This window comes from Lygodium microphyllum, chromosome 19 (genome assembly GCF_053477565.2).
Source record: "Lygodium microphyllum isolate KBCC chromosome 19, Lygodium_microphyllum_v1.1.10, whole genome shotgun sequence".
In the NCBI taxonomy this organism is placed as follows: Eukaryota; Viridiplantae; Streptophyta; class Polypodiopsida; order Schizaeales; family Lygodiaceae; genus Lygodium; species Lygodium microphyllum.
The window spans coordinates 72,356,769-72,382,964 of record NC_141153.1 but is presented as its reverse complement, the minus strand read 5'-3'; the positions used below and the strand labels follow the sequence as shown (position 1 = coordinate 72,382,964).

Below are 26,196 nucleotides of genomic sequence, written 5' to 3'. Positions count from 1 at the left end.
CAATGTGCTTCGTCCGGGCATGGAATACAAGATTCCATACCAAGGCAATGTAACTCTCATTGTCGCACCGTAGAAGAGAAGGACGAGTCTGGGGGCAGCCAAGCTCCTCCAACAATCTCCGAAGCCACACAACCTCACATGTGGTGGAAGACGCAGCCCGATACTCCACCTCAATAGAAGAAAGGGCTATTGTGGGCTCCTTCTTGCTACTCCGGGAGATAACACCTGTACCCAAGATAAAACAGTTGCTTGCAGTAGACCGTCGGTGGTCCACATCGCCATCCCAATCCGAGTCACTCCAACCTACAAGAACAAGATCAGAAGCATTTGTGCCTACTAGATAAAAAATCCCTAAGTCAGAGGTCGCTCTCAAATACCGAAGTATCCTCAAGGCAGCCTGCCAATGCACCTATTGGGGTTCACTCATGAACCCTACCAAAAGACCCACAGCAAAACAAAGATCAACCCAAGTGTTGAGTAGCCAAATCAAGGATCCAATCAACTAACAGTAGGGGGAAGCATCCGTCACGGAAGAATCGGAGTGTGAGGTGGCCTTCCAAGTAAATCCATAGGAGTAGAAATGGTCCAACAAGTCTCCATCTCAAAAGTCACCAAAAGCTCTTGAATGTATCACTGCTGAAAGATAAAAATCCCCCTTTGAGACTAATAAATCTCGTGACCCAAGAAGAAATGAAAAATCCCCAGATCCGTCATCTCAAACCTCTAATGTAAAGCTGTCTTGGTCTCTTAGACCTTCTGTGCATGATCCCCTGTCAGAATCAAATCATCAACATACAATACAAACAACACACGGCCAGCCTCGAGAGTGTGCACATAAAGCTGTGGATTGGCCGTGGAGCGCCGATATCCCAACTTTGACTGAAGAAACGAATTAATCTTCTCGTTCCATGCACGTGAGCTTGCTTGAGGCCATACAAGGCCTTCTTCAACCTGTAAACCTTCCCATCCGAGGATCCAAAGCCAGGAGGCTGCTCTACATAGATCTCCTCCTGCAAGTCACCATTGAGAAAAGCCGACTTCACATCCAACTAATAGACAGGCCATCTCCTATGACCAACCAAGGCAAGAACAGCTCAAATAGTCGCCATATGAGCAGTAGGGGCAAAAGTATCATGGAAGTCAATGCCTGGGCGTTGAGTAAAACCTTTAGCAACAAGGCGAGCCTTGTGCTTTTCCAAAGAACCATCGCTAAGGTACTTAGTCTTGAAGACACACTATACACCAATCACCTTCTTGTGAGAGGGACGAGGCACAAGAGACCAACTGCCATTCCTCTCAATAGCTTCCAACTCGGCTTCCATAGCCTTCCGCCAATGGTCAAATTGCAAAGTCGCCTTCATTAAAGTGGGTTCTCGATCCTGCATAACACGGGTCATCAAACAATAGTTAGAGCAAACAAGCTCCGTAGAATGTGCTTGGTGCCTTCGTGACTGTCGCGGTCCATCCTGGGTTCCCACTCCTCAGGGACCCCCTTGATCCCTGAATCTCGGAGTGTGTCACGGGCCCAACGAGGAAGAGGCCGAACCTCTCTCCATCACTCTCCATCTGTTGAAGACTCGGGTAAATCAACCAACAGAAGCTCCACTGGGATAGCCGATGGAAGAAAAGACTCTAAATCAAAAGAAGAATCTCCATCAGAAGACTCTGGCTCCAAAGGAACTGTCTTGGGAGCCCAACTCTCCCCAAGATCTCCAAGGACGGGGTGCTCCTCACCCCCCTCTGCGCCCGAAACTTCCACGAACCATACATCTCGGCTCGTGTAGACATCCCGCTTGACAGAATCAAACACACGATAACCTTGGGACTGAGAGCTATAGCCAACAAAAACCTATCGTCGAGAAGTCACCTCGAACTTGTCACGCTACGTCTTTCGGATATGCACATAGGTGTCACACCCAAAGATCTTGAAATACGAGACATCAAGCTTAGTCCCAAAGTAAGCCTCAAAAGGTGTCATCCTGTCAACCATCGAAGTGGGAGATCGATTGAGGATGTGAACTGAGGTAGCCACTGCCTCGACCCACAGAAACTGAGGTGTGGGTCGGTGCTCCATCATAGTGCGTACCATTTGGATAACACTTCGGTTCTTCCGCTCCAAAATGCCACTCTCTTGAGGAGTGTTGGTGTTAGCAAACTCCGGGTGAATGCCCCTATCTGCACAAAAACAAGCAATCTCATTAGATACAAATTCACCACCCTTGTTTGAGCGCAACGTCTTCAGTCGCCGAGGCTAAATCGGTTCTCCTCAAAGAGAAGCCAATCCTTTAAGTGGGAGAAAGCCTCTGACTTCAATGTCAAGAAATAGGCCCGTGTCATCCTACTGTAGTCATCTACGACAACATGAAGTACAAGCTCCCTTCAAGGACTCGGTCCTCATCGGGCCACACAAATCCGTAGATACAAGCTCCAAAAGTGAAGTAGACCACCTTGAAGCTTTGGTGGGAATTGCATCCCGATGCAGTTTTCCACGAATGCAAGAGACACATGGCTGATGGCTCACCACTATGTCCGGCAAACCTCAAACAAACGATCCTCGCAACACCTTCCGAAGGTACTCATAGTTCAGGTAGCCAAACCGAGCATGCCATAGCTCGAACAGTATCTAAGAAGTAAGAAAAAGAGAGGCAAGAGTTGTAGAAGACTTCAATTTGTAGATGCCATTCTCCTCATACCTTATAGAGAGGACCTTCCTCGATCCACAATCAAGGACTCGAACATCACTGTCAAACTCCACCAAGAGACCAAGAGAACAAATCTTATGGACCGAAAGCAAATGATACCCTAAACCTGGCACTTGCAACACTTCGAAAGTGTGGGTACCACCACGTCCATCTGGAATCAGCTACATCTCACCCCGCACAGCAATAGACACAGAAGAGCTGTCTCCAATGAGAATCTGCCCACGCGAAGGTCGCAAATGGGCAACACCAACAGGAGAAGGAGTCATGTGCCGTGAGGCACCACTGTCCACAATCCACTCTCAAGCGTGGGGAGCTGTCATCGCAACATCAGAAGTCTTCGGTGTAGAGTCCTCAATGGCCGCTAAATGTAGAAAAGCAGCTGAAGAGGGTACAACCACTGCTCCAGAATCCTTCACGTTCTTCTTCTTGGTGTCCTTCTTGTCTTTGTCAGGGCAATCCTTCTTCCAATGACCAGTCTTACCACAAATATAGCATGTCGATTCCTTCTCCTTGTCCTTCTTGGATTTGTTGTCCTCCTTTTTCTTCTTTTGGTCCTTCCCCTTGTCAAAGGATGGTGTGCCAACGAGACAGTAGGGTTTGCAAAGAGGAACATGGAGTGAACTCGGCAAACATGAAGAAGAAAAAGAAGAGAGAATAAACTCTGATGAATGGAATGATGAAGATCTAAATCATGGAGTGAATGTGATACAAGGGAACAAGGGTGTCGTAGCACAAGGAAGATGATGAAGACAACCACGAACTACAAACCACAATGTCCTCCTGAAGGGGTATGAGGGTAGTGGAGAGGCTAGAGAAAAGAGGTGACGAACTGAATGAATCAGCCGTAAGGAATGAATGAGAGAGTGGCTTATAAATAGGCACAGTCAGTCTAAAAAGGTCCCCCCTTTTTGGGGCTACAAACCCTAAATGCAAATCCTAAATGCAAAACGCAAAAATGCAAAAAATCCAAACTGTAGGTGAAGGGTGAAGGGTTTCTCAACACCCCCTCTCAAGCCCAAAAAGGGGAACAAGAGAAAAGTGAGGTAGAGATGCAATGCTACATGCTGAAGAATGCTCATGCAGAAAGTGCCACTTGGACAGTGTCCCTCATGGGAAAATTGTTCACTTGCCCAAGTGCCCTAGTACAAAGATGATGAGGACATTCAATGCATAAGAGGAATGTCGAATTTGGTGTGGTGCCGAGACCCATAAGAATATGCATGTACTCGATCTCAGGAGGTGGCTTCATGCTGAGTAAGGGACGAAGGCAAGAAGGAGAGGAGGAAGAAGATGTAGAGGATTCCTAAGATCCAAGATTTCCACCTGAAAGGAACCTGCAGTAAAGACTAGTAGACAGTGAACTGGAGAAACCGAAACTCAACCTTGGGAGAGAAGCCACTAGCTCTATACATCCATGCTCGAAGAAATACGAAGGCCTCGTCACCAAGTTGCGGCTGAAACTCCGAGGTCCCGATCTAGGTGGTACCTGAAGATCTTGGATATCAGTAGAACAGATGACAAGTCGAAGACAACCACCCCAAGAAAGTAGAGGATGGGTGAAGAACTTCATGTGGAGTAGGTTTCCCCTCTGAGGTGGGAGATGGAGGGGCCCCCACTGAAGTTGAAAAAGTAGATATCCCCTCTGAGGTGGGAGAAATAACATCCCCATCTGAAGTAGGAAATCCAAAAACTCATGGATCACGGACTCCAAAATGTTTGATGACGAAGGAAGTGCCGCCGGACGTGCCCGAAAAAGGTATCTAGGCTGCCGTCGTTGTCGCTCAACGGAGCAGACTGGGTAGCCGAAGAAGAGGAAGGAGTCAAGCAGCCACTGTCTCTCGAAGAAGCGGATTGACGAGGAGACGGTGTCAAACAATCACTATCTTTAGATGGAGTGGACTGCAAATCTATAGGTCGTGGAAGCCACTATACCTAAAAATAAGTGGGAGAAGACTACCTCTGACATTGCGACGATCGTCAGGAGATCGTAGCACCAATCGATCCTCCATGTGCTCAAAAGGACTTAGTGGGCATTTGATACGCCTTATTGCCTTAAGCACAGTACTCGGATAGCCGATGCAGAACAATCTTTGTGGCCCAAAAAGGAGAGGTGGCACAAGGAGTGCCTGGTGAAAGACGCATATACTCCGGGGGTGGAGAGCAAAGGTCGAAGTCGGCAAGTGTCGATGGTGTATCCGGTGATGCCACAGTAGGAGCACCCAATAGTCTGGACATTTGTGGTAAAGAAGCCATGGATACCAATGTGCCTTGCTGAAGAAGGAAGAGATCAACCACCACGAACCATGAACCACAATGTCCTCCTCAAGGGGTGTGAGGGCAGTGTGAAGCACGAACCGCAATGTCCGCCTCAAGGGGTGAAAAGATAGTGGAAGGACTGAAAGTGAGCTGCCAGTGGAAGGAGGATATGACCAGCAGTAAGAGGATGCAACCAGTAGAAAAACGCAGGTGAGAAGAGAAAAAAACTAAAAACGCAGCCAACAAGAGAGAGACTAAAAACGCAAGCAAGACAGCCTGCAGGAGAGAGAGAGTCTAAAAACGCAAGCAGGATAGCCTGCAAGAGAAAGAAAGACTAAAAACGCAAGAAAAAACAGCAGCAACAGTCAATATGCCGAAATTAGCTCCGAACAGTGTGTGATAGGCTGGAAACAAGCACCAAACTATTGTAAACAGCAATGGCCAGCTTGGACCACTATATCCTCCGCATTTGGGGTGTGGGCAGCAAGCTGAAATACCTGAAATCTGCAAAAACGAGATTGTTTTCTGAATGGAGAGTGATCAACAACAGTTCTCTACTGTAAACAACTGCAAACTATGAGTGGAAGGCTGGAAACAGGTGCCAGACTGTAGATAACAACAAGGGACAGCTGAGACTCTAATGTCCTCCGTGAAAGGGGTGTGGGCAACAAGCTGAAAACACCTGAAACCTGCAAAAACGAGATTTTGATGCAACGGAAGAAGAGAAGTGGATGCCGAATCCACCGCCGATCTTTGCCTTCACTGGAGTGGAGGATCTTTGCCACTGTTTGAGCAGATCTGGCTCTGATACCATGTCAAAAGATGACGTACCAACGAGACAGTAGGGTTTGCGAGGAGGAACACGGAGTGAACTCAGCAAACATGGAGAAAAGAAGAGGAGAGAGAAGAAACTCTGATGAATGGAATGATGAAGATTTGAATCATGGAATGAATGTGATACAAGGAGGGTGCGGAAGCACAAGGAAGATGATGATAACCACCACGAACCAGGAACCGCAATGTCCTCCTAAAAGGGTGTGAGGGTAGTGGAGAGACTGGAGAGAAGAGGTGACGGACTAAATGAATCAACCGTGAGGAATGAATGAGAGAGTGGCCTATAAATAGACATAGTCAATCTAGGATGGCGCCCCTTTTTGGGGCTGCAAACCCTAAACGCAAAACACAGAAACGCAAAAAACGCAAATTGCAGGTGAAGGGTGAAGCGTTTCTCAACACCCCCTCTCAGGCCCAAAAAGGGGAACAAGAGGAGTGAGGTGGAGATGCAATGCTACATGCTGAAGAATGCTCATGCAACAGGTGTAACTTGGACAGTGTTCCTTGTGGGAAATTGTTTACTTCCTCTTCTTCTGAGGAGCTTGACCAACCAAAGCCTCCCATTTGGAAGCATTATGTCCCTTTAACTGTTCCTCTTGGTCCAGGACCATAGAAACCAATTCTTCCCACCAAACAGTCGACTCCCGCCCTAAGGCAATAAAAGCAGAATAAAAGATACCAAATCCTGGCGATAACTGGAACAACAAAGTGATCGCCATGTCTTCGGAGGAAATAGGCTTCCCTGCATCTTGAACCTACATTTGAAGCTGCCGAAGCTTGTTGATGTGTTCCCGAAGCGAAGAAGACTTATTCACAAACAAGGTCCGCATCTGCACCTCCAAAGAAACCCTCTTCATCAGGGTCATCCGGTTATACATTTGGTCGAGCTCCAACCATATCTCACAAGCCACCGTCAAGTGCTCGATGTGAGCTATTACTGCTGTAGTACAAGATAGAAAAAGAAAAGAACAAATCCTGGCATTCAATTTGTCCCAATGAGACTAAGCTTTGGTCAACTCCGTATGGACACTGGAAGAGAGTTTGGACTTATCTCTCACGGAGGGACGATTGATCTCTTTCATCACAAGCTCCTCCAAATCATAAGACTTCAAGATGACCAACATTATCACTCGCCAGATACGGTAATTGTCGCCATCAAGTTTCTCATATATGATGGAAGAGCCGGTAGAACAAGCACCTTCCTATCCATAATCGCCTGGAACTCCAAGTCAGTATCTGTAGACATATTCACCTGCAATGCCTGCACAAATGCAAAATCAATCCCCCTCTGACTGTGTGAATGCAGCCTGTTAGGGCTCGTTTCTTCATTTCCCAAACCTTCTTCAACCGCCGAAGGCGATGAAAAGATAAAATCTACAGTGGAGGGCCTAAAACGCAGCCTTTCTCCCCTTCAAACAACCACCACCTGCAGCAAATTTAACAATTCGACTCCTTTCTTGCACGCCCACACTCACTTCAACCTTGATCCAATGCGCAACCCTCCTGATCGCCCTCGAACGCTGGAAACGCAACCTTGTGTTGTGCTAAAATCTCCTCTTCATGTAGGTTCTTCACTCAATCAGCCTGTCTTCACCGCTCTGATACCATGTCAAAGTGTAGCGATGCAGAAGCATAGGACAAAGACTGAGAGAGAGAGAGAGAGAGAGAGAGAGAGAGAGAGAGAGATTTGCAGTCACCAGGGATCAGTCCTATAGCATGTGACAACAATTTGGAATCCTCCAAGAGCAAGTGAGAAATAGCCCAAGTTCCCTTTGGTACAAATAATAGCATAGAGGAGTGGACAACAATCTTTCTAGTGGTCCTAAGCTATAGAGATGACAACTTCCATGGATGTTTGAGCATGGCAACAATTTTTCAACATTTCTCGCAATGAAACTCTAAAATTTCTCTCATCGCCCAACCATCTCTCAAGTTATCTCCGCATTTTCCAACAGTTTGAGCCATTAGAGAAAGAGTTTTCAATCAATCTCTGTTATAAATCCTAATTCATTAAAAAAATTAAGGCTTGACAACTACCTCTAGATGCATGCTTAGAATTGAGGGCCTGGGACTCAAATTCTAGCAGCTAAAATTGAGGAATTTCAAAGAGATTCAAGAGGCTAACCAGCCAATATCAACTTTGGGGCTAAATTTGTCTCTCAAGGAGCAAGGTAAAGATCGATTCCCAAGCAAACTTACTATTAGATTTTGACAGCAAGAGGCACTTGGATTAGGGGAGGAGGTCAAAGGATCTCAGTTGTACTTCATCCATTTGCAATAAAAGTTAAAGAAATACCGCAAGGGGTGTCAATTTTGGCAAGCCAATAGACTGTCCATTGTCCAAGATTAAAATGATAAAGTGTGCATTTCAATTTATGTGAATTATTCACTTGCTGTAATTAATGTTACATCAAGTTAGTACCACCCTATCCGAGAAGCAAGGTTAGTTTCATGGTTCCATCGCTAGGACATCACTCAATCCCTCGACTTGGTAAGCCTGAGACACCTAATTGAATATCAAAAGCTTTGCTCTAGTGCCAAAATTGTATAAAGTTCAACATTACAACAAGAACGTCTTCAGATAGAGATGGGATCAAGCAAGGATAATGCCTCTCGGCCTGAACATTCAAAAAGTGCTGGGAAAAATGCAATCCCTAATCTTAGACAAGGCATGCAGCATGGACAGTAAGCTAATAACGTTGGTTTAGACTAAAATGTGGATCCTTCTAGGCCTTTAGAATCTAATGATTAGCAAGAGAAAGAGGAATTTAATGACCAATTTAAAGATCAACTAAGGACAACGGCTGAAATGTTTATGCAATTAGCAAGTGATCCTCAGTTCATGCACTTTTTGAACCCTTAAAGGAGAGCAATAGAGGCAAGAAGAGAAAATCGTCTTCAAGAGCTTCGAAACAACAAGATGCATCGAAGAAGGAGCCAATACAATAACATGATGCTTCAAATGTGAATAGTAAGGATAAGCAAATGATGCAAGTAGGGCAATTCATGCATATACAAGACCAACTTAAAAGTGCCAATCTAATGCTTTTTGGACAAAAGGGCATGCATGCAGGGCAGCCATGATACTTTGGTGGTGGCACTAGTTTCCATGCTATGGTGGATCAAGGACCGCATATGGGGATATATGGTATAGTGATAGGAAGGCACGAAGATCGAAACAATCTATTCATTTGAAGCAGCGAACAGAGAGTGAGAGAGAGCAGAGTAGAGAGAGTGCACCATTTGTGGGTACAATGACGAGTGTACCGCTTTAGATTTTTAGATAGATATATATATATATGTAAGTACAAGTGCTAAGGGTGTGTTCACACCCGAGTACATTAAAAGGCACAAGGGCCTTTATTCCCAACAACATCCCACCTAAAGGCAATGTGCCTTAAGAGGAGAAAAGAATCAACTAAGTCTAGGTATGTACAAAGCTGAAATACATATATCTATCCAACTCCCATCATCTGTCGACAATGAGCAAACCGCTGTGCTGGAAGACCCTTTGTAAGAAGGCTTGCAAGAATATCATTTGTATGCACTTTGACAAGCTCAATGCTCTTGCTGTCAAGTATATCTTTAATGAAGTGGTACTTCACATGTATGTGCTTCGTCTTTGCATGAAAGACGAGATTCCGTACTAGCATGATAGCACTCTGACTATCACAATGGAGAACAAGTACCTCTGTAATACCAAGCTCTCCCATCAGCCGTGAAAGCCATAAAGCCTCCTTGTATACCTCAGTGCAGTCACATACTCGGTCTCTGTAGTAGACAATGTAACACACTTTTATAGCCTGAAGATCCAAGATACGGTTCCTCCTGTGAAGGTAAACACATACCCAAAAGTGAACTTTCTACAATTCGCATGACCAACATAGTTTGCATCCGTAAAGCCAGCGATATTGCCTTCTGCTTTCCAAAGCAGATACACAACTCCTTTGTGTCTTTGAGGTATCTCATAATACCTTTCACTACTTCCCAATGCTTTTTGCCAAGGTTTTCCATGTATATTGAAATACTACAAAACCTTGTAGATATACTCCTGTTGAGATACATAGAGCAATCCTTTTGACCTATCTCTAAGTATTCGCATGCCAAGAATGTGATTTGCATCACCAAGATCCTTCATGTCAAAGCTACCATGAAGACTTTGCTTTAGTGAGTCCAAGGCAGGAGTATCCCTACCAGCAATTAGCATGTCATCAACATACAAAACCAAGATAATCAGACTGCCATCTACAAGCAGTGATCCACTTAACTTCTATGGAAACCTTGAGACTGCATGAATGTATCAAGCTTATGATACCATTCTCTTGGTGCTTGTTTCAACCCATACAAACTCCTTTTGAGTTTACATACCATCTTTTCTTTCCCCTTTTTCAACAAACCCTTCAGGCTGCTACATATATATGTCTTCATGCAGATCATCATGTAAAAATATAGTCTTTACATCCATCTGTATGAGCTCCATATCTTCAGCTACAACCAAGCCCAAAATGGTTCTCAATGTAGTCATTTTGACTATAAGAGAGACGATCTCATCAAAGTCAATTCCATGTTCCTACTTGTACCCTTTGCAACCAATCTTGCTTTGTACTTTGGTGAGGAACCAGAAGTGACATTCATCTTGTAAACACATTTGCATGGAAGTGTTTTCTGTCCTTTAGACAACTGCACCAAGTCCCAAGTGTCATTTTTCTCAAAAGATTCCATTTCAGACAACATGCCTTCATACCATTTCTTGTTGTCCTGTCTGTCCATTGCTTCCTTGAAGCAAGAAGATTCACCACAGCCTGTCAATATGACATAATCAGTCACATTGTTTGCACCAAGAATGAATCTATCAGGTTGTCTAGTAGCCCTAGACAATCTCCTAACCCAATGATCATTGTTTGTTGGCTGTTTCTGCAAATTTTCATTTTCAGAATGCTGTCCTAGCATTTCAGCCTGCAAATCAGTATTAACAGCTTGATATCTTGGCTATTCCTGCACATGTAGTGGCTCATTATCATGGGCAATAGCTGGTTGATCATTTCCAGCATTATTTTTTGCATTTACAGGTTCATTTACAATAGGTATTTGCTGCTGTACAGCAAGCACATTTTGTTGTCCAAAATGTATTTTTTCCCGGAATACAATCCTACGGACCTCCTCAGTCTTTTCAGGATGTTTATGCATGCAATCTTCCCAGAAAAAAAAATCATTGCTGCATACTACTTTCCTTTTCTCAGGATCCCATAATCTATACCCCATTTCACCCTCGTCACCATATCCTAGGAAAATGCATTTATAGGACTTTGGCTCAAGTTTGCTGCATTTTTCTTTACGAAAGTGCAAAAATGCTTCGCAACCAAACACTTTCAAGTGTGCATACAAAGGTGGCTTGCCCGACCACACTTCTTGGGGAACTGTTGAACACAAGACAAAAGAAAAAAAGTGAGAGAACACAATACAGATGAGAACTCAGATGTATGCTCGGAAAATGGAATCCATATACCAAGACATGAGACTGTACAGATACAATATGAGTCACCGGATATGGAGGCATTGACACGTGCTCCCTCTCTCCAAGAACTATCAAGTGATAAATATGTGGAGGAGGGAGCAAGACAATATATAGGACAAATAAATGTCCAAAATATGACTGGTCGGCCAGCATTAAATGCTGGCTGACTGGCTGCAAATAATGCCAATCCACAATAAATAATGGCAAATAAAATGCCTAAATAATTTATGTGCCCAGCTTGCTGAACCACAAGTCCAAACTCAACCATGAGCTGACTATTCTGCTCCTTTTTCTTCTTGAAAGCCGCTAACTCTATGCAATCCTGCGGTAAATGACCTTTCTTGCCACAGTGGTAACACTGGACCTTGGACTTCTTTGTCTTCAAACCCCTCTCCGAAGCTACAAAAGCATGACTGGAATCTCCATGTAGCGTATCATCAGTGGTTGTGCACGGAGAAGCCATCTAGAGAGGATGTCGAACAAAAGTAGAGAAAAGAAGGTATTTGGAGAGGGAACACAGCCAAACCACGAGCACAGACTGCTAAAAGCAAGAGTTCACATACAGTATAACCCAAAATCTGATCAAAAGAAACCAAAATCTGCTGCACAAAGTCAAAAGATCAGTTCAAATCTGCCAGAAACAGCAAAAACGGCATATTCTACGAGTCGCACAGCCCAAAATAGTGCTGAAAACAACAAAACGCAGGCTGCGCAATGCATAAACAGGTGTAGGGAACTGTCGCCAGCAGCCAGATGATGAAAACACAGGCAGCATGAGGTGTTGGACAGCAGGCGATGGCAAATCTGCAGAAAACGCAAGTCAAACAGGTCGCCTGTATGGAGCAGCAGCCGCCTGATCAGCAAGGGTGAAAACAGTCCAAAAATCAGTAAGAAAACACAACAAAAACACAAATCCTGAAACTAATACCATGTCAGAAGTGGTGCAGCAATGGAAGTATAAATATGTGCTAAAATAAACTGCTGAACACAAAACAAAAGAACAAAATGAGAGAACACAATACACATGAGAACTCAGATGTATGCTCGGGAAATGGAATCCATATACCAAGACATGAGACTATACAGATACAATGTGGGTCACCGGCTGTGGAGGCACTGGCACCTGCTCCCTCTCTCCAAGAACTGTCAAGTGACGAATGAATATGTGGAGGGAGCCAGACAATATATAGGACAAATAAATGCCCAAAATATGACTGGTCAGCCAGCATTAAATGTTGGCCGACTGGCTGCAAATAATGCCAATCCACAATAAATAATGGCAAAAAAATGCCTAAATAATCTATGTGCCCAGCCTATTGAACCACAAGTCCAGACTCAACCATGAGCTGACTAATCTGCTAACAACAACATCGTACGAATCTTATCCTGTATAGTCCGATTCATACGCTCTGCAACTCCATTTTGGGGTGGATTATGAGAGGCAGTGAGCTCCCTCTTGAATCCTTTGCTGTCACAAAATGCCTGAAAGGCCTTGGACACATATTCCCCACCATTGTCAAAGCGAAGACACCTAAGTGTCTTATCTGTTTGATTTTCAACCAATGCTAAGAATATTTTAAACTTGTCAAGCACTTCATCCTTGCTACAAATAGGATAAACCCGTACCTTCCGTGTAGCATCATCGACAAAGGTGACAAAATATTTCTTTCCCCCTAAAGATAATCTTGGCATCTCACATACATCTGAATGTACTAACTCTAGAGGAGAAGATTTCAACGAAAGAGACTTTTTATGAGACATCTGTGCATATTTACCATAAACACAATGATCACAATACTCGAAATCAGCATAACGAAAACAAGGCAAGTAACCCAAACGAGAAAGTATTTTCATTCTAGTTTGACTCATGTGTCCCAACCGGCCATGCCACAAAGAAACACTTGGCTGCTCGGTCACAGCAACAACATGATCATTCACACTAGATACATGGAGAGGATACAAGGTATCACTTTTACAACCTCTTGCAATCACTCTAGATCCCTTACAAATCTTCCATTTTCCATCACCAAAGGTAGTATGAAATCCATCATCATCTAGTTGTCCTGAGCTAATCAAGCTCTTCTTGAGCTGAGGTACATGTTGTACATGCTAAAGTGTGAAGACAAAACCATGCTGAAACTGCAACTCCACACTGCCAATACATGCAATGTCACATGCATAGTTATCCCCAAGATGAATAACACCATGTAGACCCCCTGTATAGACAAAGAACCACTCATGATGAGGGGTGACATGAAAGGGAGCACCTAAATCGAGAATCCACGTATGCATGTCATCATCTGTATCTGCAAGTAAAGCATGTGCACCAAAGTGTGAAAAGACCAAGAGTACGTCATTCCCGCTGTCACTGACATGAGTGACTACATTCACCTCTTCAATTTTGGCACTGCTCTTCTTAGGTTGACCCTCTTTTTTCTCTTCCTTGCTATCATCTGTCTTCTAGCCCTTTCCTTTCTCTTTATTCCGTTTGTAGCAGTCACATTTAAAGTAACCCTTCTTGCCACAATGATAGCATTCAACATCTTTGCCATGTGATTTACTGCGTCCCTTGCTATTAGATTTGCCTTTCTGCTGTGATCTGCCCCCAATATGCAAAGCACTAGAAGACTTACTGGATGCATTATTCTACCGATTCGTTTCTTCCATGAGTAGAGCACTCTCTACATCAGCATACAAAAGAAACACATTAGAATTGCTCATAGCAGTCTTGAATGTATCGCAACTCTCTAGAAGAGTGCAAAGCGAGAATGTAGCCTTAAATTCTTCATCAATCAAGAACTTCAAGGCAACTAGCTGGCTGAAAATGAAGTTAAACTCACACAAGTGAGTAGACATTGTTGTGCCCTCTTTCATACGCAAATCCATAAGCTTTTTTCAACCAATACACTTTGCTTGCAGCACTCTTCTATACATACAGTTCTTCCAGTCGAGTCCATATAGCATATGCAGAATCCAAACCTTCAATGTTGAACAACAAGGCATCAGAAATCGATAGCTCGATGGTTGGGCGTGCAAGCTCATTTAACTCATTCCAATCGTCATGTTCCCTATTTGCAAGCTTTGCCCCTTTGGTCTTAATCGGCTTTGCCTGCTTCTTTTGCAACAGGATATTATAGCATTGTTTTTGCCAAACTGCAAAGTTGTGCGCTTCTTCAAGCTTCTTTATGTGCATGAGATTACTGTTGTCACTGCTGCCAGCCATGATTTTCAGCCCAAATGTGACCAAAAAATTCAGCAAATGCAAGCCCAAATTGTCACACAAGTGATCAAGGTACAAACAAGTACCAAACAGCAATAAATGACCACATAGAAGCAGAGATTTCAGATCTGTAATTAAATTTTCAGAAGCATCAAACCATGTGCTACAGCATTCCACAACTGATTACAGCTATTCCGAGGGCATATACATCACATTACATGAGAAATCCCAAATTTTAGCTGCAATTTACACGCACGGTCAAAAGCCCCAAAGTTTTGTGCTCAAAGCATTAACCATACATTTGAATTGTCTCTGAAATGCATAGAATAGGCCAATTTTGCCAAAATAGAGCAATTTTAGCAAAACCCCCAAATTTTACTGACCAATCTGTCCCAATTGCATTAACACATGTTCCCGAATGCCTAAAACATGTAAAATTAGAAAAATTTCACAAAGTTTTGCAAAAGCCCCAAATTTCTCGGGTCCAAGTGTGCACCAATGTCAGCCAATCTGACTCAACTAAATAGAATTTCACCAATATAGTAAAAGCCCCAAATTTTATGGATCCAATGTAGAGAAATTTCACTTAGATGATCATGATTTCAATAATTTTACAATTTCTGACGCGGATGCCTAAATTTGCATGAACGGCACTCAGTCTGGAGAAGCCCCAAATTTTTGGGCTTAGATTGCACAAAAATTTGAAGGTGTGCAATCTGAAGGATTTTGAAGAGAAAAAAAAATATTGAACGATGGGTCTGTTGACCCGCCGTACAAGTCGCCGCCTGGTCACCTGCTTGTCCCATCACGTGCTGACAATCGCGTAGTTGTTCATCAGCGCCCACCATCTCGTCAACTGGTCCCGTCCGTCTTGTGAGCCCCACTAGTCCGTCGCACCTGATGTTGCCCGTTGGTGTCACCTACTTCACGCCTGTCCGCCACGAACTCCAGCTGTCATGTCTGCACGCCATAAACACTGGTTCTCTAATCTGTTCGCTGCCGCTGGTCTTCAACGTGTCACTGGTTCCCTAATTGCTCGCTAGACCTGCCCGTGCAGCTATCGATTGGTTTTGCTGGCGCCTAGTAAGTTGGACCCCACTACTTAGTCGCCACACACGCTAGTTCATTTTGAGCACGACCTGAGCTGCAGAGGCCTTTTGCCTGACAACCTATTCAATGGCTGCTTGCACGACCTATCAGTCTTGTACCATAAGCTCTGATACCAATTTGTAGTGACCGGGAGGCACGAAGATCAAGACGGTCAATGTTCATTTGAAGTAGCAAGACAAAGAGTAAGAGAGAGCACAGGAGAGAGTATGCACGATTTGTGGGTACAATGACGACTTTAGATTTTTAGATAGATATGTATATGTAAATACAAGTGCTAAGGGTGTGTTCATGTCAGAAGTGGAGCAGCGGTGAAAGCATAAACATGTGCTGAAATAAACTGCTGAAACACAAGACAAAAAGAAAAGAAAGAGCACGATACAGATGAGAACTCAGATGTATGCACGGGAAATGGAATCCATATATCTGAACACGAGACAGTCGCATACAACAGTGAGTCACTGGCTGCGTGGGCACTGGCACTGGCTCCTCTCTCCACAGAGTCTGCAGATGGTGAAGATGATGATGATGTGACTGACTGAGGAGGAGCCACTGAGTATATATAGGCTGAAAAAGTGGGGAGCAACAATGCTGGTCGGCCAGCATTAAAGCTGGCCGACTGGTGCATAAAATGTCCCATTGGCATAAAATGCCACACCAGAAAAATACCTAAAATACCTAATAAAAATGCCCAGCCCAGATCAAACTCAGACTCACACATGAGCTGACAAATACTCTGCTAACAGTTCACACCCGAGCACATTAAAAGGTTTTAGGCACGAGGGTCTTTATTCCCAGCATGTGACAAAACTCCTTATCATATGCAGCAACCAATGTGTGGCGTGCAAGGCCCAATGTATCTTGGTATGGCTAGTAATATGCATAACTCCATATAGAGCAATGTTTGCATAATGCTACAAAGTGGCAAGTTTGGCAATGCATATATGCAATCACAATGCTTGAGACTCATGGTATTGATGCAGCATGTAAAAGCTCCATATAGTACTGGTCATGAAAAAAAATGCAACCATTAATGTACGCAATGTATGGAAAAATGTATCTTGGTATGGCTAGTAGTGTGCAAATTTCCATGCACAATCACATTGCAATGGTTCAAAGTATGCAAACAAGAATGGTGCCTAATGCATCTAGTACTCCTAGCATATTAGGTACACGAGGGCTAGTCGACTGGATGTAATGTTGCATATAGTTAAGTTCGAATAACAGCAATGTGAAAGTATAAAGCATCGCAATGCGTGTAAGGGAAAGAAAGATCTACGACCTAGCGAATGTTTCGAGGCAAGTAAAGTTAGAGGTAAAGTTTCCATATACTTTTGGTGAAGCTTCAGTATTGTTTCACCAATAAATGCAAAGTGGATGGAAAAGGATGACTTACCAAACCATTCTCAATCGTTGCAACTATATCTAGATGCCTTTCAATTAGAGCCACTTCAGTTTGAGCTCAGTTAGGTTCAACAGAGCAAGGGTCAAGTGTAGTACCTAATGCTCAAGGGGGAGGTAGCACTTCCACTTTGTCAACTGTGAGCAGCTCATATATATAGTGAATCTCGGATATATTAAGCATGTATCCAAGATATTATATTGACAATATGTCTATTATGAGGTCACTACTCAATATACTAGTCACTGTGACATGTAAGCAAATGAGTACGAGTTTCATCCAAGCATTGAAACTATACTTTTGTATTAGTTTATGATCAATTTGGTATGAGTTTTTGCCTCAATTTTAAGATAAAACTGTGATCAATTTCAAGTTAATTTTTTATCGCATTGAGAACCATTTATGGTCACTTTCAAGACCACTTTTGCATCAATTTTTGCATGAGTTTCTGATCAAATTTTGCAATCAGTTTGCGATCAATTCTTAAATCAATAAATGATCAAATTATGCTCAATTTTCAATGATTTTATGGCTACATCCAGTGGATCTCTAGAAATAATTCTAGACTAATTTTCAGTTTAATATGTTATGTATATGCGCCTAGAAATTTTCAACAAATTTGGAGTATATGGCATGGTTGGACAACAGTGGCTAGTGTTGTGATTGCGATACTTTATGGAAATTCCAGTATAGTATGCTTTTCCTTTGTCACAATGCAATGCAATCGAGGACGATTGCAAAGATTTCATGAGAGCGATCAATCACACGAGGACGTGAAATTTTATTACTTTGCTTGGCATTTAATTAAAAGTTAATCAAATGTGCTAATGTGACTTACGCATCTGAGGTGCAAGTCAACTATTTCACAATGTGGGACCTAGGACCCCAAAATATCAATTAGTACCAAAGGCATTACGTCTAATAAGTACTAGTTGATACCCATGTCAGATTTTGGCCTAGACTAATTTATTAGCCACTAATGTCAGTGGTGACATAAGAGACTAGGCATTAATTAATAAATTAATGCAGATCTAAGGGCTACTCAAGGATACTTAGAAGACAAATTGGCATGGCCAATTTAGTTGTTGCCTGATGGAATTAATTTTTTAAGCATTAGGATGATTTTTAAATTAATTTTTTAAATTATTATTCTGAAAATTAATTTAAAAAGCTAAATAATGATGGAAAATAAAATTAAAAGATTGTTACTTGGCAAAACTTACCTATACAAGTAGAAAAAAGTTTTTGGGGATTGGTGAAAATCTATTTTAGCCATTGTGAGAGAAATGGAGACTGTTAGAGACCAAGGCGAGGCTGCTGATGTGATTTGCAGTCACCAGAGATTAGTCCTACAATATATGATAGTAGCTTAGAGCCCTCTAGGAGCAAGTAACATCAGCCCAAGGTTCTTCTAGTGCAAATGACGCATAGAGGAGGGGACGGTAGTCTCTCTAGTGATTCTAAGCTATAGGTGACAACTTCCATGGCTATTTGGATAGGGCGGCAACAATTTTTCAACATTTCTCACAATGAAACTATGAAATTTCTCTCTCTACAACATTCTCATTTATCCCCTAGCCATCTCTCAAGTTATATCACCATTTTCCAACAATTTGGGCCATCAAAGAAAGAGATTTCCATCAATCTCTACTATAAATCCTAATTTAGGACCGAAATCAGGGTTTGACCTCCAAATGCGTACTTAAAATTAAGAGTCTAAGACTTGAATTTCAACAACTAAAATTGAGGAATTTCAAAGAGATTCAAGAGGCCATTAGCCAATATCAGATTTGAAGCTAAATTTATCTTTCAAAGGGCAAGGTGAACGCCAATCCCCAAGCAAACCAAGGGGCAAATTGGTTTGGAGACTTGCTAGTCAATTTAAACACTTAAATTAGCAAAGGAGATCAAAGAATCTCAGTTGTACTCCATCTATTTACAACAAAAGCTAAAGGAATACCACAAGGGACACCAATTTTGGAGCCAACCAGCTATCCATTGTCCAAGATTAAAGTGATAAAGTATATATTTCAATCTATGTGAGTTGTTTACTTGTTGTAATTAGTATTGAATTAGATTAATATCACCCTATCCGAGAAGAAAGAGTGATTTTACATGGAGCATATATCAATAATTTAAAGATATACTAAAACGCCAAGCTTTGAAACCAACAAGTGTCATGTATAATATAAAAACACTATAGCTCCAATTGCATTTTTCTACCTAAGTACTATTATAGTAAATTAAATGATTGCTAAAATGGTTTATCACCTTTTAGATTTCCAAAAGATCAGTTTCATCCTTCTTCAATATGGTTGGACAACGTGTTACACCACCCACTTGAGCAAGCATTTGTAACATATGGCACTAAGGACATATTACTTACAAGAAAGCAATACTAGCATTTCAAGTCAAGCGGCTATATTTTTTCAATCTAACCTTTATTAAATACAAGTCAATCAATTTTCTCAAGTCGGTCAATACCTAATGCTTGGATTATTTGTTACCTTCCTCTGCAACATCTTGGATATCATCACTATCATGATTTATCTAGTCCTCCTTATCATTTTGTCACCATTTCTTGTCTTTGTATGAAACCCTCACCATTTCTTGTCTTTGTATGAAACCCTCATTGATACTCCATGATATGTATAAAGTTTAACTGACTTATAGCTTTAAACCTTGTTCAATTATCACATAAGCTTCCAAATGCCCCATCACTTATCATACCTTATGACATGTAGTTGGACACTTATCTTGTGTTACTCTACTTTTCTCTTCTATACTAAATCTCTCTTTCTCCATATAAAAAAAACTTATGTTTTCTCATTCAATATTTTCTTTGTTATAAACTCATATATAGCAACTAAAGATAGCCAAAATTGATTCTCATCATCTCTATCATCATCCTCCACTTCATCATCATCATCATCAAATATCTCAATCTTTCTTTTTTTTTTGTTTTAATAAACAATAGATCTATAAATTCCTTACAATACCTCTTTCACAAGCTCTTCTTCCATTTCAAGATTAGAAAAAAACCACAATAATATATAGCTAATCCACCATGAAAAATGATTATTTTCTCTCTCAATATGCTCTTAATTTGTAAAAAATTTACATTTTATTACATCATAAGTGATACATGTGTGCATATATATCTTTTACATAATCTTGTAATAGTGAAAATTACTTCTTTTCACTCTCAAATTTGTTGTAATTCCCTAAGGGACTTGGTTTGAGTAAAAATATACACCTTCAAGTCATTCAAATCAAGAGGGGAATGAGATTATCCATCTTTAATCCTCGATCTTATCTCCATCTTTTTTATATTTTCATATATATATATATATTTTTTTTTAATCGAATTTAACTTTGTGTATTTATTTTCTCTATTATCGAATAATATTAAGTCTCAAAAACAAGTAACTATAATGATTGTCAAGCATCTTATATTGTTTGAAACACTTATAATAAATATGACAATGGTACAAAGAAAATAATGTTAGAATAAAAATAAAACATACGAAGGAATCAATAAGAGCTCTCACCTAGTTCTATAATATATTCTCCAACGGTTTTTTTTTCTTTTTAATTAAACTTGTTTACTTTGAATTTACTAGATATGTAAAAAAATACATTATCATTGGCCTGCTCATGAGTAGTTATAAATCATACTTGACCCATACGATGGGTTGGAAAAAAGATAATACGTGCTTTCACCTACATGATCCCATTGACCAAAACCTAAATATATTAGAATCGCACACACATACACATACCTATATTAGAATCACACATACCTATAATAAATAAAATAACGCAATCATGAATAGTTTATACAAGGTATAAAAGTAGGCTGAAAGTTTAGAATGCATATATTTTTATGTGAGAAAACTCATTTGAGAATTCCAACATTATTTTTGTGATGTGCTTAAAATAGCTTTAACCCAATATCCATATTGAAAAAATCCCTAGATTTTAGGAGATCCCTAAGTTTTAGAATCCCTTTACTTTAGAAGCCTTAAATTGACCTAAAAATGCTGGTCTTAAAAAATAAAAATAGCATTCTAAAAATAGTACGTTTATATCCTCATAGTGATTACCGAATTTGATTGTTTTTATTATTCGTAGTCTTCAATCCAAAATGAAAGGCCATTTTTTAAAAAAGTGTCAAGACACTTGTCACACAAGCTTCTAACTGTTTCACCACTTATTACACTTCATAACATGTGATTCAACACTTGCCTTGCTATACTTTCTCGCAATGCACTAAGTCTCCCTTTCTCCTGTGAACAAAGCTCGCTTCTTGACATTAAACATCAATTTTTATTCTTGTAAATTCATATACAGGAGCATCACATATTATTGAGTTCTTAATCTCGTGCAACTCCCTAAAGTGTAGGGCAGAATATCATTGTTAATCCTTATACATAAATATTAAGCCATATTTTGATTTGAATTCAATGCATATAGAAGTGCTAAGAGTAAGTAAAAGTCGATAAATGTAAAACATTACTAAGTTCACCTTACTATATATAGCCTCATATCAATATCCCATGTTAAACATAGATGTTTCAAAGTTTCAAGGTTTTAAAAGGTATATGTACTTGATAGCCTAGAAAGGACATCTACCAAGGTATCCAAGATCTTTTGGCAATCCTTCAAGAAAGGGTAAATTGTATGAAGCCTTAGGTTTCAAGGAGATCACCTATGATCTAAGCCAAGTTGTAAAGGCACACCACAGTAACTGCCTTTTACATCTTTCATTGCATTTAAGAAAGTAGGCAGTAACCAAAATTGTTACAGTAGTACATAAGCTCAGTAAAACCTTTTAATTAGCTTGAAACAAATCTGTGAAATAAAAAACAGTTTAAAAGAGAAACCTAATGTACATGTAGCTGTGCGGAAAAGAACATGACCCAACCTTGCAATCACCTGATTATGTCATCACGCTCTCGGCTAAACTCAATCACGGCATGTTTAATTGCAGTCTGACTTGCCAGAAATGTACTTTCTTCCAGCACAGACCTCGGCAAACCACTAAAATAATTCCTCTTGTAGAGCATGTCAAGGAAGGCATTCCATTCTTTCCAGGGATGATTCAGGCATTTATCACCAGAAATCCCCGAAGACACCTCTCTCTGACAGCTGGGCTTGTCACTAGATGCAGAAATGTTATCCAATTCACTCTCTGGTTCGCTTGCCGATTCAGGCGGTATGTCTGCATCAGAAGAAAAATCTTCTGCCATATCATCTTCATCATTGTCAATCATGGCGACCTTTGGATTAGCTACTATGGCTCGAGGCATCTCCTCATGAGATGTTGATGATGAAGACCACATCTTCTCATGTGACATTGATGCCAAAGGTGGCTCGGGGGGCTCGCTACCATTTCGCTGTGGCACTGCGTTCATTCCAGCCCTAAGCGAGGCATCTGTCTGCATCTCCAGTCTAGATATTTCTTCGTGAAGCTCGAGCTCCTCCTGCGAAAGGGAGCTTCGGGGGGAGAACAGGCCAGAGGAGGACGAAGACTGGCTGGAGGATGCGTCTGTTGCGCAGAAGGCACGCACGGGCTGGACAACAGGCACAGGTGCCAGGCGGACTCCTGCATTGAATGGGAGGAGGAGGGACACGGTTCTAGGCAGGACTGCTAGTGCGGGAGAGGCTCTGTGGAGCAGGGCTCTGCAGAGCCTGATACTCCTCCTGTGTGCGAAGCAAGCGCACGAAATCTGAGAGGCAGCCATGCTGGGCGGACTTCCAGCGACCAGCAGAGGGCGCCGTAAGGGGGGGAGAGAGGGAGGAACAGCCCTCTTAAACCCTAGAGCTTAAACCCCATCTGCTTACTTCGCTGGCACCATCCTCCTCTCTATCTCTAATTCACAAATTCGAAGGATTCTAGTAAGCTTGATAGGCACGTGCCCTCGGTTCAAATGTGAGCTCACGTGCACTACATACGTATGAGATAAGGGCCAGGTCGCACGAGGAGGTTTTGGCAACATCCTCAGCTCTTGCTGGAGAGCTAGGTACGATCAAGGGAAGCAAGCTGCCGGCCTAGGTATCCAATACCTCCCTCGTGGAAGCTTATGATGTTCTCATCATCCACAATGTGGGAATTATAGTGGGAATTTGTCTAAAACTTCTTATGCAAGATTCCAGGATGCTAGGGGGGATGGAGGATAAGATGGCCCCCATTACAAGCTTGTTATGCACCCAATAAGGGTAGGGGGAGTGGGGATTGATTCATCCTTCACTGCCCCTATTGGCCCTTTCCAAAAGCGAAGGTGTACTGATGGGCTAGTAGGGTCAATAAATGAGAGAGCTTTCTTTATGTAATCTAACTTCATGGAGTAAATTATAAGGCCATTAACATCAAAGACCTTCGATACCTTTCTCATTATTCCTACGTGGGTGTGGTCTCCATGCAATTGTTGTGTTAGATTTTTGCCTTTTGGCCTTGCTCACCTTGGTACTCTAAGATGAGATGGAACAACATTTTGCAAACATTGCCCACAATGAGTTGATCTACATTTGATTCGGATACCCATTAGTTATTCTTGTCAGTAGGCTGTCACTGGTGGATACATGCTTGTTAAGCACTATGGTACGCATCTATGTACTTGACACCTTTGAATGTTTGACTATGTTTGGTACTTGGTGGTTTCTGCGCTTTCTATTCCATGGCCCAAAGTCATCTCTTAAATGTAATTATTGTGAGCAACAAGGTTATATTCAACTACAATGCCATAAAATGCACCAAGATAAATGTGATCAAGGCAAGTTAAAAGTATGGGATAATACTAAGTCATTGGATGATCGCGCATCATAATGTCTACTATCAAGATTAAGGAGATAAATGCATTGAGGTATAGTTCTAATGAATACATTTTGCCTGCTTCTTCACTTGATGTCTAGTTGATTGATACTCAATCCTTTTTCTCTTTGTGTTGGTTGCATGATTCAAGGCTTCCTTTCATCTAACCTTGCATCATGCTCGTTTTTGTATCTATCATCCTATGACAGTTGGTACTTCATTTGTTTATCATGATGTACGCTATGTGCTAACTTTGACTAAAAGCCTCATTTCTATTGGACAATTGGTGATTATGTATGGAAAATCGCTTGTAGCAACCTCATTTTGGCTAGAGGTGTCAAGACTGGCAATCTTTATTCCAAACTTATAGCTAGCACTACTATGTTTTGGTTGTGACTGATCATCTTCTACATGTATCTCTCTAGCATTGCCATCTTGGACATCCGTCCCTCAAATGAATAAATGTCTTAACTCATTTACAATATCTCATGCCCTTGGATTTTTCATGTTTTGATTTATTTGATCATTGTTTACATGTCATGCAAACTTGTGACACGCATAAAAAGTCTAGTTCTATGTACATGGATGAACCTTTGGTTCTTGTTCATTCAAATGTTTGTGGTTCCATGCCATGTCAGGGTGGTGCTAAGTATTTTGATATATTCATGATTATTATTTCCATAAAGTCTATGCCTATCCCATAAAGTAGAAGTTAGAGGTTTTACCTACTTTTTAGTACTTTCTTGTTATGGTTGGGTGTAGATTGAAATACTTAATATTTGACAATGGGAGTGAATATGTTTTGTGTACTTTTGAGCATTTTGTGATGAGAGGAATATTAAGCAATAGTTGACCATCCCTTATACCCCACACCAAAATGGTGTTGCAAAGCACATGAATAGGACCATTCTCAAGAAAGAGTTTGTACTATACTTAAGTCAATCAAGCTTACCACATATATTTTGGGCTGAGATAGTTACTACTACAAATCACTTCATTAATAGATCCTTGCCATACTACTCTTGGTGGTAGAGTTGTAGAGGAGTTATGGAGCTAATGAATTATCCAAAATAATAAAGCTTTAAACATATCCCACATTGATAGGTTTTCAAATACTCGGGGTACCCATTAAGCGTTGAAGTTTTCCCTAAAGCAAAGAGTAGACTCTAGCTAAGGTAAACATAGACATTGAGGTTAGCATGTACACTCTCCCACTTTCATTTGGAGAGAAGCTAGTGGTAAATAAAATAATGCTCACAATAGTAGCCATTTTAGTAGTTATAGATTCTAAGTTCAATAAGACTTCTAGAACTATACAAAAATTTTGTTTTAGAACATTTGGAATGACCAATCAAAGGAAACAAATGGGACTCCGTTTTGTGGAATCTAATCATAATAGACAAAAAAGGAGGAGGATTTCGGAATTGTGACTATATAGAGCAAGAGCAATCAACTCCAAATGAAGCAACTTGGCTTGAGGAAGTCCTCTCAAGGAGTAAAGGTGACTCATCAATCTCTTTTAGGATATGTGCATTGCACCATAGTAAGTATCTCTCAACATGAACAATAAGAAGATATGGGACTACAAGACTTGGAAAGATTGAGTTGTAAGATTAGGGAATGTTTCTTTATGAAAGACAAGGCTCACGTACAATAAATGATAGAACATCAGAGAAAGAAGCCACTTCACACTAGGTTTTGGATAGAGGAGAACAACACATTGCCTATAGAAAAGCTCAAATTCTTCGTGTGGAAGGTTGTGATGAACAAGATCCCAACCAAAGATAGAATAGAGAAGATAATGGAGGTACCCCCTTTTGCCCCTTTTGTAGCAAAGTGGAGGAATCAATCCCCCACCTCTTTTAGGGAATGCATGGAGGCCAAAGCACTTTGGTGGTGGATCAAGGCATGGGTCTAAATAGCAAAGGTGAAATCTCAATAAAACAAGGATTTTTTAATGACATGGGAACACTCAGCAAAGACTCATCAAAATGTGGAACATGATCAAAGCAATGACTTTGAGATTCATCAATAACTTCAATAACACCAAATAATTCCCTTTCTCCCCTTTTGTGCAAAGTGGAGGAATCAATCCCCCACCTCTTTTAGGGAATGCACGGAGGCCAAACCACTTTGGTGGTGCATTAAGGCATGGGTCCAAATAGAAACGTAGGAATCTAAATGAGAGTAGCCCTTTTTTAATGACATGGGAATACTCATCAAAGACTCATTAAGATGTAGAACATGACCAAAGCAATAATGACCTTGAGATTCATCAAGAACTTCAATAACACCAAATTATTTAGATGACTACCTAAAAGCTAAGATCTAATGGATGAAGTGGGG

At 41.2% G+C, this 26,196-nt stretch overlaps 1 protein-coding gene across 1 annotated transcript in view; it reads right to left on the bottom strand.

Annotated features, from left to right (window-relative positions):
- The window catches only part of LOC148020021 (uncharacterized), a 38,016-nt gene extending 15,108 nt beyond the window's left edge, over nucleotides 1-22,908 (bottom strand). Inside the window, exon 1 of the mRNA XM_087700292.1 lies at nucleotides 21,975-22,908. Coding sequence (XP_087556418.1) covers nucleotides 21,975-22,783 — 809 coding nt within the window. The 5' untranslated portion in view covers nucleotides 22,784-22,908. The remainder of the gene's footprint in view (nucleotides 1-21,974) is intronic.
- Nucleotides 22,909-26,196: the final 3,288 nt, after the last annotated feature.